General features: G+C 39.2%; 1 protein-coding gene across 5 annotated transcripts in view; it reads left to right on the top strand.

Annotated features, from left to right (window-relative positions):
* Positions 1 to 12,466, top strand: part of LOC131134774 (neurobeachin-like) — a 189,247-nt gene that overhangs the window by 162,052 nt on the left and 14,729 nt on the right. For all 5 annotated transcript variants that reach the window (XM_058080375.1, XM_058080378.1, XM_058080376.1 and 2 more), the window contains 3 exons: positions 486 to 605; positions 5,415 to 5,567; positions 8,305 to 8,472. In XM_058080375.1, the coding sequence (XP_057936358.1) occupies positions 486 to 605; positions 5,415 to 5,567; positions 8,305 to 8,472 (441 nt within the window). The remainder of the gene's footprint in view (positions 1 to 485; positions 606 to 5,414; positions 5,568 to 8,304; positions 8,473 to 12,466) is intronic.

The following is a 12,466-nucleotide window of genomic DNA, read 5'->3' as shown; positions in this document are numbered from 1 at the left end:
TTTATGTGTTTCAGACTGCAGACATGTCCATCAAGGTTACTCAGCGCTGTCCTCATTTACTCCAGACGAGGAGGAGGAAGTTGTGGAGGAGGAGGAGGCACAAGTTGTTTGTGAAAGTCCAAGATCTCCCTTCTTCCTTTCCCCATCATTAGTAGAAAGGGGCTGCTGATGAACTGAGGGAGTTCCCTTGACAGCACTTAGATTGGCCTCTGTGGATTTGCTCCCACAATGCTTTGCTTCCTGCAGCCACCAATGGCCGCCATCGTGTCAGACTGGAAAAAAAAAGACCTAATTTGAGCCAATTATCATTAAAACTCAAAGTACTCCTGAAAGAACGTTCATTAATTTTCCCCTCGAGCTCGTTTGCAAACTATATGTCGGTCTCGTAAGAGCACTAAAATGCACACTTTCCCTTTTTCTTGAGTATAAATGGCTATGTGATTTTTATTGTGTATATTTATCTATATATTTGCGTGTTTCCTCAGGAGCCGTTCACCACCTTGTTTCTAAGCGCCAATAATAACAAATTTGACCACCCAGACCGCATTTTTTCATCCATTGCACACTCATGGAGGAATTGTCAGCGGGACACCTCGGATGTGAAGGTGAGTTATTATGGATAGTATCATTTTGTTCTTTGACCCGTGCAATCTAATGAGATCCAATAGAGTGGGATGAATACACATTCATCATTCAGCATTTTTTCCCAAAAATAGGCAGTTTTTTTCACAGAAAGCACATCTCATTCATCATAAGTTAATTGTGATAAGTTACAATACAGGTCAAATGTAGCGCATGTTGTGAATGTATTACTGGGACAGAGCCCACAGTTTTTACATGTTAGTGTTTTTGTGCTTCACTTTTTCATCATGAGATTTTGTTCACTGGTCCTTGAAGGCAGCATAGTTGTGTGCTCCATAGTTGTTTGGTGACAAACATTTTTCTACTCATACCTAATATTTGATACAAAACTCTGGTGAGACCAGCCATGTTGTTTGGCCTAGAGACAGGCCACTGAGGAAGATAGCAGAGATGAGGATGGTGAGGTTCTCATAGGGAGTGACCAGGATGGATAGCATCAGGAAGGAGTACATCAGTGGGACATTACACGTTGGAGGCCTTAGAGATAAAGTCAGAGGCCAAACTGAGATGGTTGGGACATGTCCAGAGGAGAGATAGTGAATATATTGGTAGAAGGATGCTGCGTTTAGAGCTGCCAGGTAGGAGGCGTAGAGGAAGACCAAAGAGGAGGTTTATGGATGTAGTGAAGGAGGACATGAGGGTAGTTGGTGTCAGAGCGACAGATGCAGATGACAGTGTTGGATGGAGGAGATTGGTTTGCTGAAGCGACCCCTGAAGGGAAAAGAATATCTAATATTTGATACAATTTGATAACAATTTGAATTAAGGTAGTGCAACAATAACAGTGTGCCAGGTTAAATAAACATTTCAAGAGCAATTGGTTTTATACAGAAACTGAAAGTTATTTGAGTGTCTGTAAAAGTTTTTAGTACTTTGTAATATATCTTAGGGTCTCATTCAACTCTAATCTGAAATATCGAAATATACAAAATATACTTGTCCTTAAAAGCTTTCTAGGCTGGTCCGTGTGTGTTTACGGATGATGGCCATGACGTTTGATGATTTGTGAAAAACAGGAATCTTTCTATGACTCATCTCCACAAAGTCGGTCAGATGTTGACCAATCCTCTTGTGCATCATCAAGGTCCTTCCCTGAATCGATTCACATGCCGACTTCAGTGGATCACAGTGCCACACTGTGTAGACAGAATGTGCCTCAGATTTAAGGATTTAAAATGGAACACGTCATGACTCCACTCCAGATGCAATAGATCGACTTCAAATTGGCTATGGTGGTTAGAGCCCAACCTGATGGACACACACTGACTTTAGTGGCTCCCCCCACTGACAGACATTATTTTATACGATTTTATTTTTTACGATATTTTGTCTCTGTCAAAGGGAGCCAACCCTGCTAACTATCACCATAATAATAGACATATTGTTAAATTATACCTTGCGGGCAGTGACAATCAAACTGAGCATTATTAGCTTAGTAAAGATACAATACTTGCAAGCTGCTCACATCGAAGTGTGCATGTGTACCTAATATTGTGACCAGTGAGTGAATACCAGAATGCAACCTCGCAGCAGACCATTTTCAACCAGCACACTAACACACTCTATTAATTATAAATGCCTGCACTCACAAAGACGCCTTAAAAAATACCCCCACTCCCTAAAAATCCACATCACAGTTTTAGAGACAAATAAAATAGAAATCTCACAGGTAAGGTGATGTTTGCATTTGAGCATTTGAGTTGGAACAAAGAGACAAAGCCCTCCTCTGCAAAAAAAAAAGGAAAGGAAAGAAAAGAAAAGCGCTGAACCCTGCTGATTTGCCTCCATTTTGCCGGCTACATAGCACGCAGCAGGAATATGCGCTGACCTCAAAGTGTCATATATTTCTAGCACACTCTGCATCAGGAAGGGTTGCCGCGGGCAATTAATAAAGCATTAATGACAAAAGCAATATAAAATGTAGTCTTTTATGTAAGGACAGGATCTCTGCCAGGCACAAAACTGCCAGTCGCACAGTCACACAGCACCCTGTTAACAAATAGCACCCACTTTCCACTACTTGTACTACGAGTATGTCTGCATGACTTTGTTTTTACAAGATGGCCACTGAACAATTGGACGTGTGCTACTGCATTGTTAACAATGTAACTGCTGGACTATTTATTAATCTACTCACCTTTTTATTAATAGGTTATTTTGCATGAATAACATTGTTCTCATTGTATACACTTGCACACCTCACACTAATTAACAGTATACTGTATGTATTTGTGTGGTTGGAGAACTAGAATGCCTAATCCATATTGAGTACTGTTTCTGTATATTTTAGGTACCTCATCTACTTCCAGAGGGGCAACATGTAAGAAACAGTTCTCCGTATGATACAGTGCTTCATAGAGCATATGAATCATTATTGGGGTCACGTTGAAATGAAAAATACGTCTCGTATTGTGAGATGCAATATTAATGAGTGAATGTTGGTATTATATAATACTGCTATTGGCTTTATTTTTATAGTATAATTAATTTTTTGCATATTATTCTGACTTATTATTTATTATTGTTTGTGTGTTATTGCTACATGATTAACTAAATACAGCACCATTAATACTAATTAGACTTCACTGATTACACTACTAATACACGTTTTCTATTACATTTTTTGTGTGTTGTCTTTTTAAATTAAATTACCATGAAAATCCAAAACACTGTCAAAATAATCATAATACAGCTCTTTACTTTTTTCTTCAATAGGCATGCATTTTTTCTAAAATCATATATATATATATATCAGTCAAAGTGATTAAAATAACATTGGTCATCTATAGGTATGTAGGTCAGTGCTGCATTGTCAAACCATCCGTGTCCGATCTGGATCAGTAGCAGTGTAAACATGCAATATGTTTTGTTCAGATCATTCTATTATGCGTTGGTGTTCATTTAGAGTCTTAGTAGCTGTAAGGAATTAAACAGACACACAAACAGCATGTGCCACCGCCTGAGAGCGATCAGGTCTGAGCGGACAGCCAGGGGTCGGAGGTCATCCATGGACCAGTACACCGAGTGGGCCACCAGGCTGCCTGATTAAAAGGCAGCTTGTTTTTAGCGAGGTCTCTCCTTCATTAACCTCAGCCTCCTCCTGCAGTAATGACGACAAGAGCGAGCGATGTTGAGTCCCTCATGAGGTGACCTAAAAAAAAAAAAAAGCAAGTCAGATGGAAACAATACCGCCTTGGCCCTGGACCACCCCGTCATTATCGTGCATCCCTGCCTCTCGTTTATTTCTGCAACACACATACACAGGTAGTCACCATAATGTGTGCAGGAATCCAGCGGTGACAGATTCAGACGAACGTGTCATTAAGGTGACGCGGTGCAAAGCAATGCAGGTTGCTGTGATTGACTTGTTAGCCCATTAGCATGCTGTTGCACAATTAATGGTTGCCTGTGGAGAGCACCTTGAGAACGGGAGCTGGCACCTTTAACGGCTCACCACTGAGTTATGGGAGGAAGTTAACAAAATGAAAAAGAAAGAAGCAAGAAGGCAGCTAACGTTTGAATGTAATGGGACCCATAGCAGACCTTGTTTCGATCTCAGAAAGGTCATTTATGACATGACTGTGAATGGCATGTGGCACCACCTATAGGTTGTGGTCAAAATGTTTTGGAAGACATTTAATACAGATCATCAGAGTTTGAGGATTATTAGACAAACAACTTATGGACAATTGGTTGCCATTAGTGTTCCTGCAAAGGGGTTTTGCTTGATGGCGGTCATGTTTTTCAACCAATCTTGCTCAAATTGTACACACATGTGCTTGTCAGTCCCCTAAAGAGGTGTACCTTTTCAATGGTGATTGGGTTACCACTATTTAGCTGCACAGGCAAAATAACAGCACAAGCAAAGTGTATGTTTTGATGAATGTTCATTCTTTTTTTATGTATCGGTTCAGGAAGAAAATTCCAATTAATTCATTGATCAGTCAGGTTGACTTTTGATTCTTTATTTTGCACAATTACGCCATTTGGGAAAGACCATTTTTTTATTCCCCCTTCACAAAGTCCGTAGAGGCCTGTTTGGATGAGTTTGATGTTGAAGAGGCCTGCAAACACTTTTGTTCTATCTCCTCCACTATAATTTCCACACAACCACTTCTAATTTCACCACATTTCTCCCATTATAATTGCATGGAGGTGTCCCGATACTTTTGCCAATACCGTCAGCTTGTGTTTTCTAATGAGGACACACTGAAGAGAAGATCAGCATTCCTCGTGTGCAGACGCCTCATTGTGTCTCACTCATCCTCACATGGTTGTGTGGGGGCACACAGACACACACCTTTTTCTTAAAGGGACGGTAGTTTATTTTATATGTTCATTGTTTCATATTACACCACTGCAAACAACAAGCACAGTAACTGATATTTAATCCCAGGGTGCTTGTGACTGTGACTTATCTCCACAGTGTGTAATAAGTGCAAAAACACCTCTGGCTTGCTCATGTCCTGCTGTGTGCTTTGTTTGTGTTACCTTTGCACCTTACATTCTCACTTCCTCTCGGTGGGATTCCTTTTTTCTTAACCATCACATGTGTTATACTATTTTTCTTTCCTTGTAACTGAACTGTGGGATGATTGTGTACCCAATTCAATGCATTCTCAGAATAGTAAAAAAAAATGGTAAAATAGTGCGTAGTCACTCCACAAACATGGTAGGCATGCATTGCTGTTTTGGAATAGAAATGTACGTATATTTGTATGGAATCCTCCTAACTTCTACGATAAAGCATGTCTGCTCTTCTGGACCCTCAGGAGCTAATTCCAGAGTTGTTCTACCTGCCAGAGATGTTGGGCAACACAAATGGATACCATCTTGGGATGCGTGAGGACCGCGTCATGGTGGGTGACGTGGACTTGCCGGCCTGGGCCAAGACTCCTGAGGACTTTGTGAGGATCAACAGAATGGTGAGATTCACACTGTTGTAGGCCAGACTTTGGGAAAAAAAATCTTAGAATGGATGAGCCAAGTTGATACTTTACATTTTGTAAACCCATGTAGATATAAGTTATATTACGTATTTAGAGAAAAACAGCCTCAGCTACGTGTGTGATGTATAAAAAAACATATTATCATTATTCCGTTTTTCTCCTGAACTCATTCAATCCCAGCCATTTTTCAAAAGGTACCTCCTCCAAAATTGGCAATTTTGAGTGATATTTCAAGGCACATAGAATATTGTGTTCCATAAACATGGAGCATACCAAAAGAAAGATCAGACTGTCGTCTTTTATCAGAAAGAAAATGTGTTTTTCCCGTTCTCTAGTAATCAGCAGTAGAACATCGGTAGGTTTCAGCAAAAATGTCAGTTTTCAACAAAGTAAGGGAGAAAAACTGCTTTTTGTGAAAGGATGCATCACTATCACTTTGTCACAAATTTTAAACCCAATATTAAACCCAAATATCTAGTCAACCATGCTGCAACATAAACGACATTGTTTTACATCAAAATAGCAATGTATTTAGAAATATAACAACATGAAGTATTTACAATTTCCACATTTGTAACTGAATTGTGTGTGTGCACGCATTTCCCTTCAGTACGTAACCTTGTGCACGCCACACGGCTCGATGCTTTTCAACTTCCTGCTTGTTGTGGAGCACTTATTACATGGGAAGGGTGCTTGGCGCACTCTTATAAAATTTACTCCTGCCATCTTGTGGCCTTTCTTACGGCTTAAAACTGCACTAGACATGAGCTCTTCTATTGTGTAGTCGCATCATCACCACTTTTGCAGAACCCGCCGTCTTCACTGAACATTCCTTTATCACTCACACAGCTAATTTCCTATTTTTCTTCATTTTTTAAATTGTATTACTATCACGATCACTTGCAGGTAATTCTTTGAATATTGACAAAATTCCCTCATCTTAAACATCACACAAACCTTTTCTAAATCAACTGTAAATGTTAGCAACTCTCCTTGCATGTCTTCTTTTTGGCTTTTTTTTTTTTTTTAGCAGCAGAGCTAGAAGAACACGGTGAGAACACACTTGACCTTTTCAGCCTGAGTGACACAGCTGGGCTGCTCTTATGGAGGTGACCTTTCTCTGCAGCCCTGCTCGGTCGGCCCAGCTCGGTCTTGGCTTGCAGTCCAGTATGGAGAGGGATGGATGATTGTGGGTTAGAGTTATATGATGCATTGGGATGGATGGTGGTGCATCTCTGAAAACAAGAAGTCGATGGTCTACACGTGCAATCACCATCTTCTTCCTTTTGTTCTATTCAGCAGCCAGCCTCTTTTATTATTTAATTTATGTCTACAATCATCTCCTGTTCACCCCTCTCTCCCTATCCTTCTCTCTCTCTTCCCTTTCTCCCTGGCTTCCCATCTTTGCATGTGCCACTTCCAATTGTGGTGACATGCCCTGTGGCAAAGCGGGCCTGTGTATGCTCCAGCAGCCTTTCTTGCTAATGGTTGTTATTCCCCAGCAGCATGCATGGCAGTCATATTGTGCAGCAGTACACTTCTACTTCTGCATTTATCAGCCTGCCGTCTTGTCTGCAATCAAGATGTAACGGAGGAATACACCCTCTCAGGTCATTTATCAGTGCTGGTCTCACAGATAGCGTTACACTAAATTGGATCTCAGTTAGCACTGTACCCATTTGTTTGACTCGTTTTTTTTCAAGTGGACAGAGAAATGTGATAGGTGAGAGCAGATTACAGCACAGTACGTTACACTGGGCAGATATTGCTTCTATTTTTTCCATTATTGTATTTATTGTGTACAGCTATCTAAACTTCATCTCAATTTACAGCCATACTGTAAGATTAATCTTGTCTGCACAACCCAGGGAATTGTACTATTATATTAATGTTTCTTTCATTCATTTTTTTCATTACTTTATAAATGTATTATGTATTTTTATTGTGCTTTTGCAATGATAGCAGTGTTCAAGTATTAATTTACCAACATGTTTAGTATTGTGGTTGCACCCAAATAATTACCTTAATTACAAAGTATTTTACATTATTATTACAATAACTTAATGTTAATGATAATTAATACATCATGAATTAATCCATTTGGTAATCACCCATCTTAATAATTACTATTGTATATATTTTATGTGTTTTAGGCATTCATTTAATAGTATATTAATTGTGGTTGGACCTAATTGGAAAAAAATAATAAATGATGTCCTTAAATTATGGAAAAAATGAAGGACAATTATTTGAATATTAATAATAATTCATTAACAACACAAAGTATTGTTTTCATGCAATATTTAAGATTGAAGTTTAAATGACATGACATGTCTTAAATTGTCATTTGAAAAATACATGGTTTTAATAGTTTTATTTTAATAGTTCACAGCACTGATTATCTATGAAAGCGTGCACTTTGATGTTGATCCAAATTAGGATTATCTGGCCTAGGGGAGGTCTGCTATGTAGTCCTGTGCATGTTTTGCTGGTCAGTCCAAAGCAGAGACATCTTTCAAGTGCAGCTCTTGTATTGGATGACATTAAGTATACCTAATGTTATGTCCTGTGTGTTTTGCTGTCCATGCAAGGTCCTGTGACCCTAACCCCACACATTCCAGTGGTTCATGATATGAAAGGACAACCTGTGTCATCCCTGTATGTGTGTGTTGTGCACCTCTCATCTCTTAATTGGCTTGTGCTCGTCTGACAGGCCCTGGAAAGCGAGTTTGTGTCATGTCAGCTGCATCAGTGGATTGACCTTATTTTCGGCTACAAGCAGCGAGGCCCCGAGGCGGTACGCGCACTCAACGTCTTTCACCACCTGACCTACGAGGGCGCTGTGAGCCTGGACGCAATGACTGACCCTTTGATCAGAGAGGTAAGGTGCACACGCATACACAAACACACAGAGAATACTTTGTTGTTATTGGGCCGTGACTTCCTGGTTCGTGGAGGGTAACTGTTCATTGATGCCATGGTGACCCAAAAATGGAATTTGTGGCTTTGGAAGACATGTTAGCATACATGTAATATAGATATTTTGAACGTTTTTGAATCATTTGACAAATTCTCAATCACTAATGGTGAAATAGTTGCTAAGACTCGCCCGTTTTGCCTGATGGCGGCCATGTTTTTCAACCAACCATGCTAAAATTTTACACACGTGCATGTCAGTCGCCTAAAGGTGTGTTCTAAATTTCGCACTTTTGTGCAGCACATTGAGCTGTGTGAGAAATTTCAACTCAATCTGACCTTTGGGGTTTAATAACAGTGCCAACTGTGTGGCAGATTTGTCAGAAAAATCATAGCACAGGCAGTATGGGTGCATGTTTTCACCAGTTTCACCCTTTTATGTGTGTCTTTTTTTTAAATGACATGTCAGTGTGTCAACATGGCTCCTCAATAGGATCAATGAGTGAGCTCTGTGATCAATCAGCAGAGGTCAGGTAGTCAATAAGATGAGCGGCTGAAACGCCTTGTTCTTGAACAAATTAATTGAATATCTATGAGCTGCGGCGTGTGACTTGTGAATAGCTTAATTGCAAGGCGGTGGGCAGCAGCTGCCGTGCATTGTGGGTCTTTCCGGGCTGAGCTTGTCTCTCTTTCTGTGATGTCCGCCATCTGCTGTCTGCAAAACAAGTCATTTATATACTGTCACTTCCAGCGGCGCCTTTATTTATCAAGTGACCATTATGCAAATCACGTGCACAAGATTTGCCTGATCCAAGCAGGCTTTGTTGTTGTCGTTTTTTTTTTTTTTATTCTTATTTAGTGAAACTGCCAGTTGTGTTACTTTGAGAGCTGACAGCATCTGTTGAAGTGTCTAATTGTGTCAAGATCCACCGTGTGCTTTTTGGCTAATGGCAACTGGTGTGTTTGTGATGTTTTAACACCAATTTAGACTCGCGTTGGTCATTCCACCAAGAGTCTCCTTGTTTACACAATACAAAATAACCTCGCAAATAAAGTTGCCGCTATTAAAATGTCCTAAAATAATTACAACTTCAATAATTTAATTTATTAATTTAATAATAATAATTAATTTATTAATAATGTATTATATAATAATTTAATTAATATCATATTAATTAATAATTAATATTATTAATAAAAAATAATTAATAAAATAAAGATATTCTTTTGCAAAGCGGATTCAAATGTATTATAAGTGTATGCATGGGGCCAATAAAAAAACAGCTGTGGGCTACAAATGACACCCCTGCCCTAAAGAGGTTGGTATTAAAGAATATTTCAATTAATAATAATCATTTCATCAATAAACTACAACAATCTTTTCTTGTAATCCACTCATGTTGGTGTCTTACAACATTGTTAAAAGAAAAAAACAACAATGGCAAACTTTACAAAAGCTGATGCAATGTAGACGACCACCATGATTCACTAATTGAGAGATTACTCCAAATCCAGAAGATTTTTTTTTTTTGTACCATGTTGTACCATGTTTTTGTACCAGATTAACTCCCAAAAACATCATGTTCCTATCAAGTAACTGTTTTTATTCAATGTATAAAATCCATCTAAATATCTGACTGTCTCCCTAATGTCATACAGTGAAACTCCAAAGGTATCAATTGCCCTCTATCCTCTTGAGTGTGTGAGCTGCCTAGTTGAGTTCAGAGAGGCGGAGCATGGCAAAGAGCCCAATAAATGTCGTGCAGCGACTTGCTGAAACGTGGAAGTGAATATTGATTCATTCCTAGGTCGTGACAGATGATGAATTGCATAAATGGCATCCACCGCCACATTTAGGGCGCTTACAAATGTCGGGACATATCCGAGGTGGACAGATTGTTTCCTGGCTGCGTCCTGTCAGGTAGGACACTGGACCCCCTGGTGGAGGGAGCGATGACAGTGGTCCTCGCCATGGCCATGCTGGAACAAAAACATGACAGCCGCCTCTCGATTGGGATCCATGTGGTGTCACTCAGAAGGAGGATGGACAAATTATCCATCACTGTTAAGTTTTCAGTTTATTCCTTGTATCAAGCCCATCCCTTCCTGGCCTAGCTTGACAAAGACAACAAAGTCTTAGTGGTGGGCGTCGTTGACATTAATGTCACATTTACAAGTGTGTCATCACTTGACCTTTTTGAGGAACTCGCATATTAAAGGTCATTACTCCTCCACATAAAGTAGTGCACGCTGTCATTTGCACGCCAACTCCACAGCTGTCAATCTGTAGACGCCCTGGGGATAAATAACTGAGAATTAAAACATAACAAGTAGATTAGATGTATTTGAAAGTACTTTGTGGTAAGGTTGTGTGCAAATTTTGGTATCGATCCAATACCAAGTAAATACAAATGCCAGTATTACCAATACATTTTTAGATTAATACATTTTAGTTGATTGATTTTGTACATTTGCCTTTAATTTCTTAGTTTCAGCAATTTCAGCAAACGACTAGATGTATCAACACACTTGGTTGTGAATAGTAAGAAATGTACAAATATCAAGGAAATGTTTCCAGTCACTCAACAATATGAACAAAAAATACATTTGATGAAGAATTATATAAGTATATAATATTGTAGTATGTAGGGTTATCTAGTAGTTGCGCTCAATAAAAAATGCACAGACAGTGAGTCAGCAGCACGTAGGGTTCTTTGTTTGGGCTCCTGATTTTGCAAAACCATACAGTACAAGGTAAAAGTACTAGTTTGTTACATGCAGTATTGTATTTGTGAACATGTTTTATCAAAAATTAATGATATGAAAACTGGATCAATATCGATACAACAATATACGGTAGGACAATGTTACAATAGCAACTAAATAATTTAATTATTGCCTTGTATTACATAAAATACTGCACTATAACTAAACAAAAGCAAAAGCAATATCCTACTATTAAACAACATTGAAATTATTTGGCTTTAATGTATACAAACAAACCAACAAAATAGACACAGACCACAACTGAAAATTATCAAGCTCATCAAAGCTCATCAATCTCATCGGGTCGATACTGATGCTAGCTTTTATATCAGTACTATCAATATTTACATCCAGTTTGTGGGAAAAAAAAAGAAAAAAGTGCCTTCTGTGCGTGTTGTCTCTCAGGTGTCGTGACGCGGTACGATCCCACGCTGCTTAGCGGGTCAACTAAAGGTCGCGTCCTCTTTCTGTCTGACAGAGCTGTTGTGCTGCTGCATTGCACGCGTGCATTGGAGGATGCTGATGCTATGGAGTGTTTCAGGGGTTTAGTCTTGTCACCAGTGTTGGCTGCAAGAATCACATCGAAAGTCACCTTTAAACACCTTCCCTTCGCTGAAATGAGAACTTAAAGCAGACAGCTCCTTGTTGATTTTCTTTTGTTGTTGTTTTTGTTGATCACACACTGCTTAGAGGAAATAATGCATCACATTTAAAGGTGACTTTTGAAAACCTGCTTTAATCCATATTATTTTGGAAAGAACTTAGAGTAAAAACAAACAATATCGACTTGACTTAATGTTGGCACACATTTCAGGCTGAAGTAGAAGATTGAAGATGGACTCATTTAAAGGAGTAAATATGAATACCGGTACTTGTTTTTGGGAATCTGTCATTTGTGGCCATCAGATGCCCGGCATCATAGAAAGGTAGATACTTACTCTCCAAAAGACTGTTTGTTGGAAAGTAATTTTTATGCTAGACATTAGTCATTATTCTTTCAGCGACTTATGTTAGCACCTGAGATTTCCAATGCGGTAAGTTTCATTAGTGTTCCCATGGTTATCATACATCAACTTGGATTGGCGTGCTCATTAGTCACCTCCAGTGAGTAAATGTCCTGGCATGCAACAACCCACAACAGTGCCCTGCCAGATAGGAAGTGACCAGAGGGGAGCAGGAGGAGGTTGTTTTTT

Source organism: Doryrhamphus excisus, chromosome 8, assembly GCF_030265055.1.
Source record: "Doryrhamphus excisus isolate RoL2022-K1 chromosome 8, RoL_Dexc_1.0, whole genome shotgun sequence".
Lineage (NCBI taxonomy): Eukaryota > Metazoa > Chordata > Actinopteri > Syngnathiformes > Syngnathidae > Doryrhamphus > Doryrhamphus excisus.
This window is presented reverse-complemented; position numbering and strand designations above follow the sequence as displayed.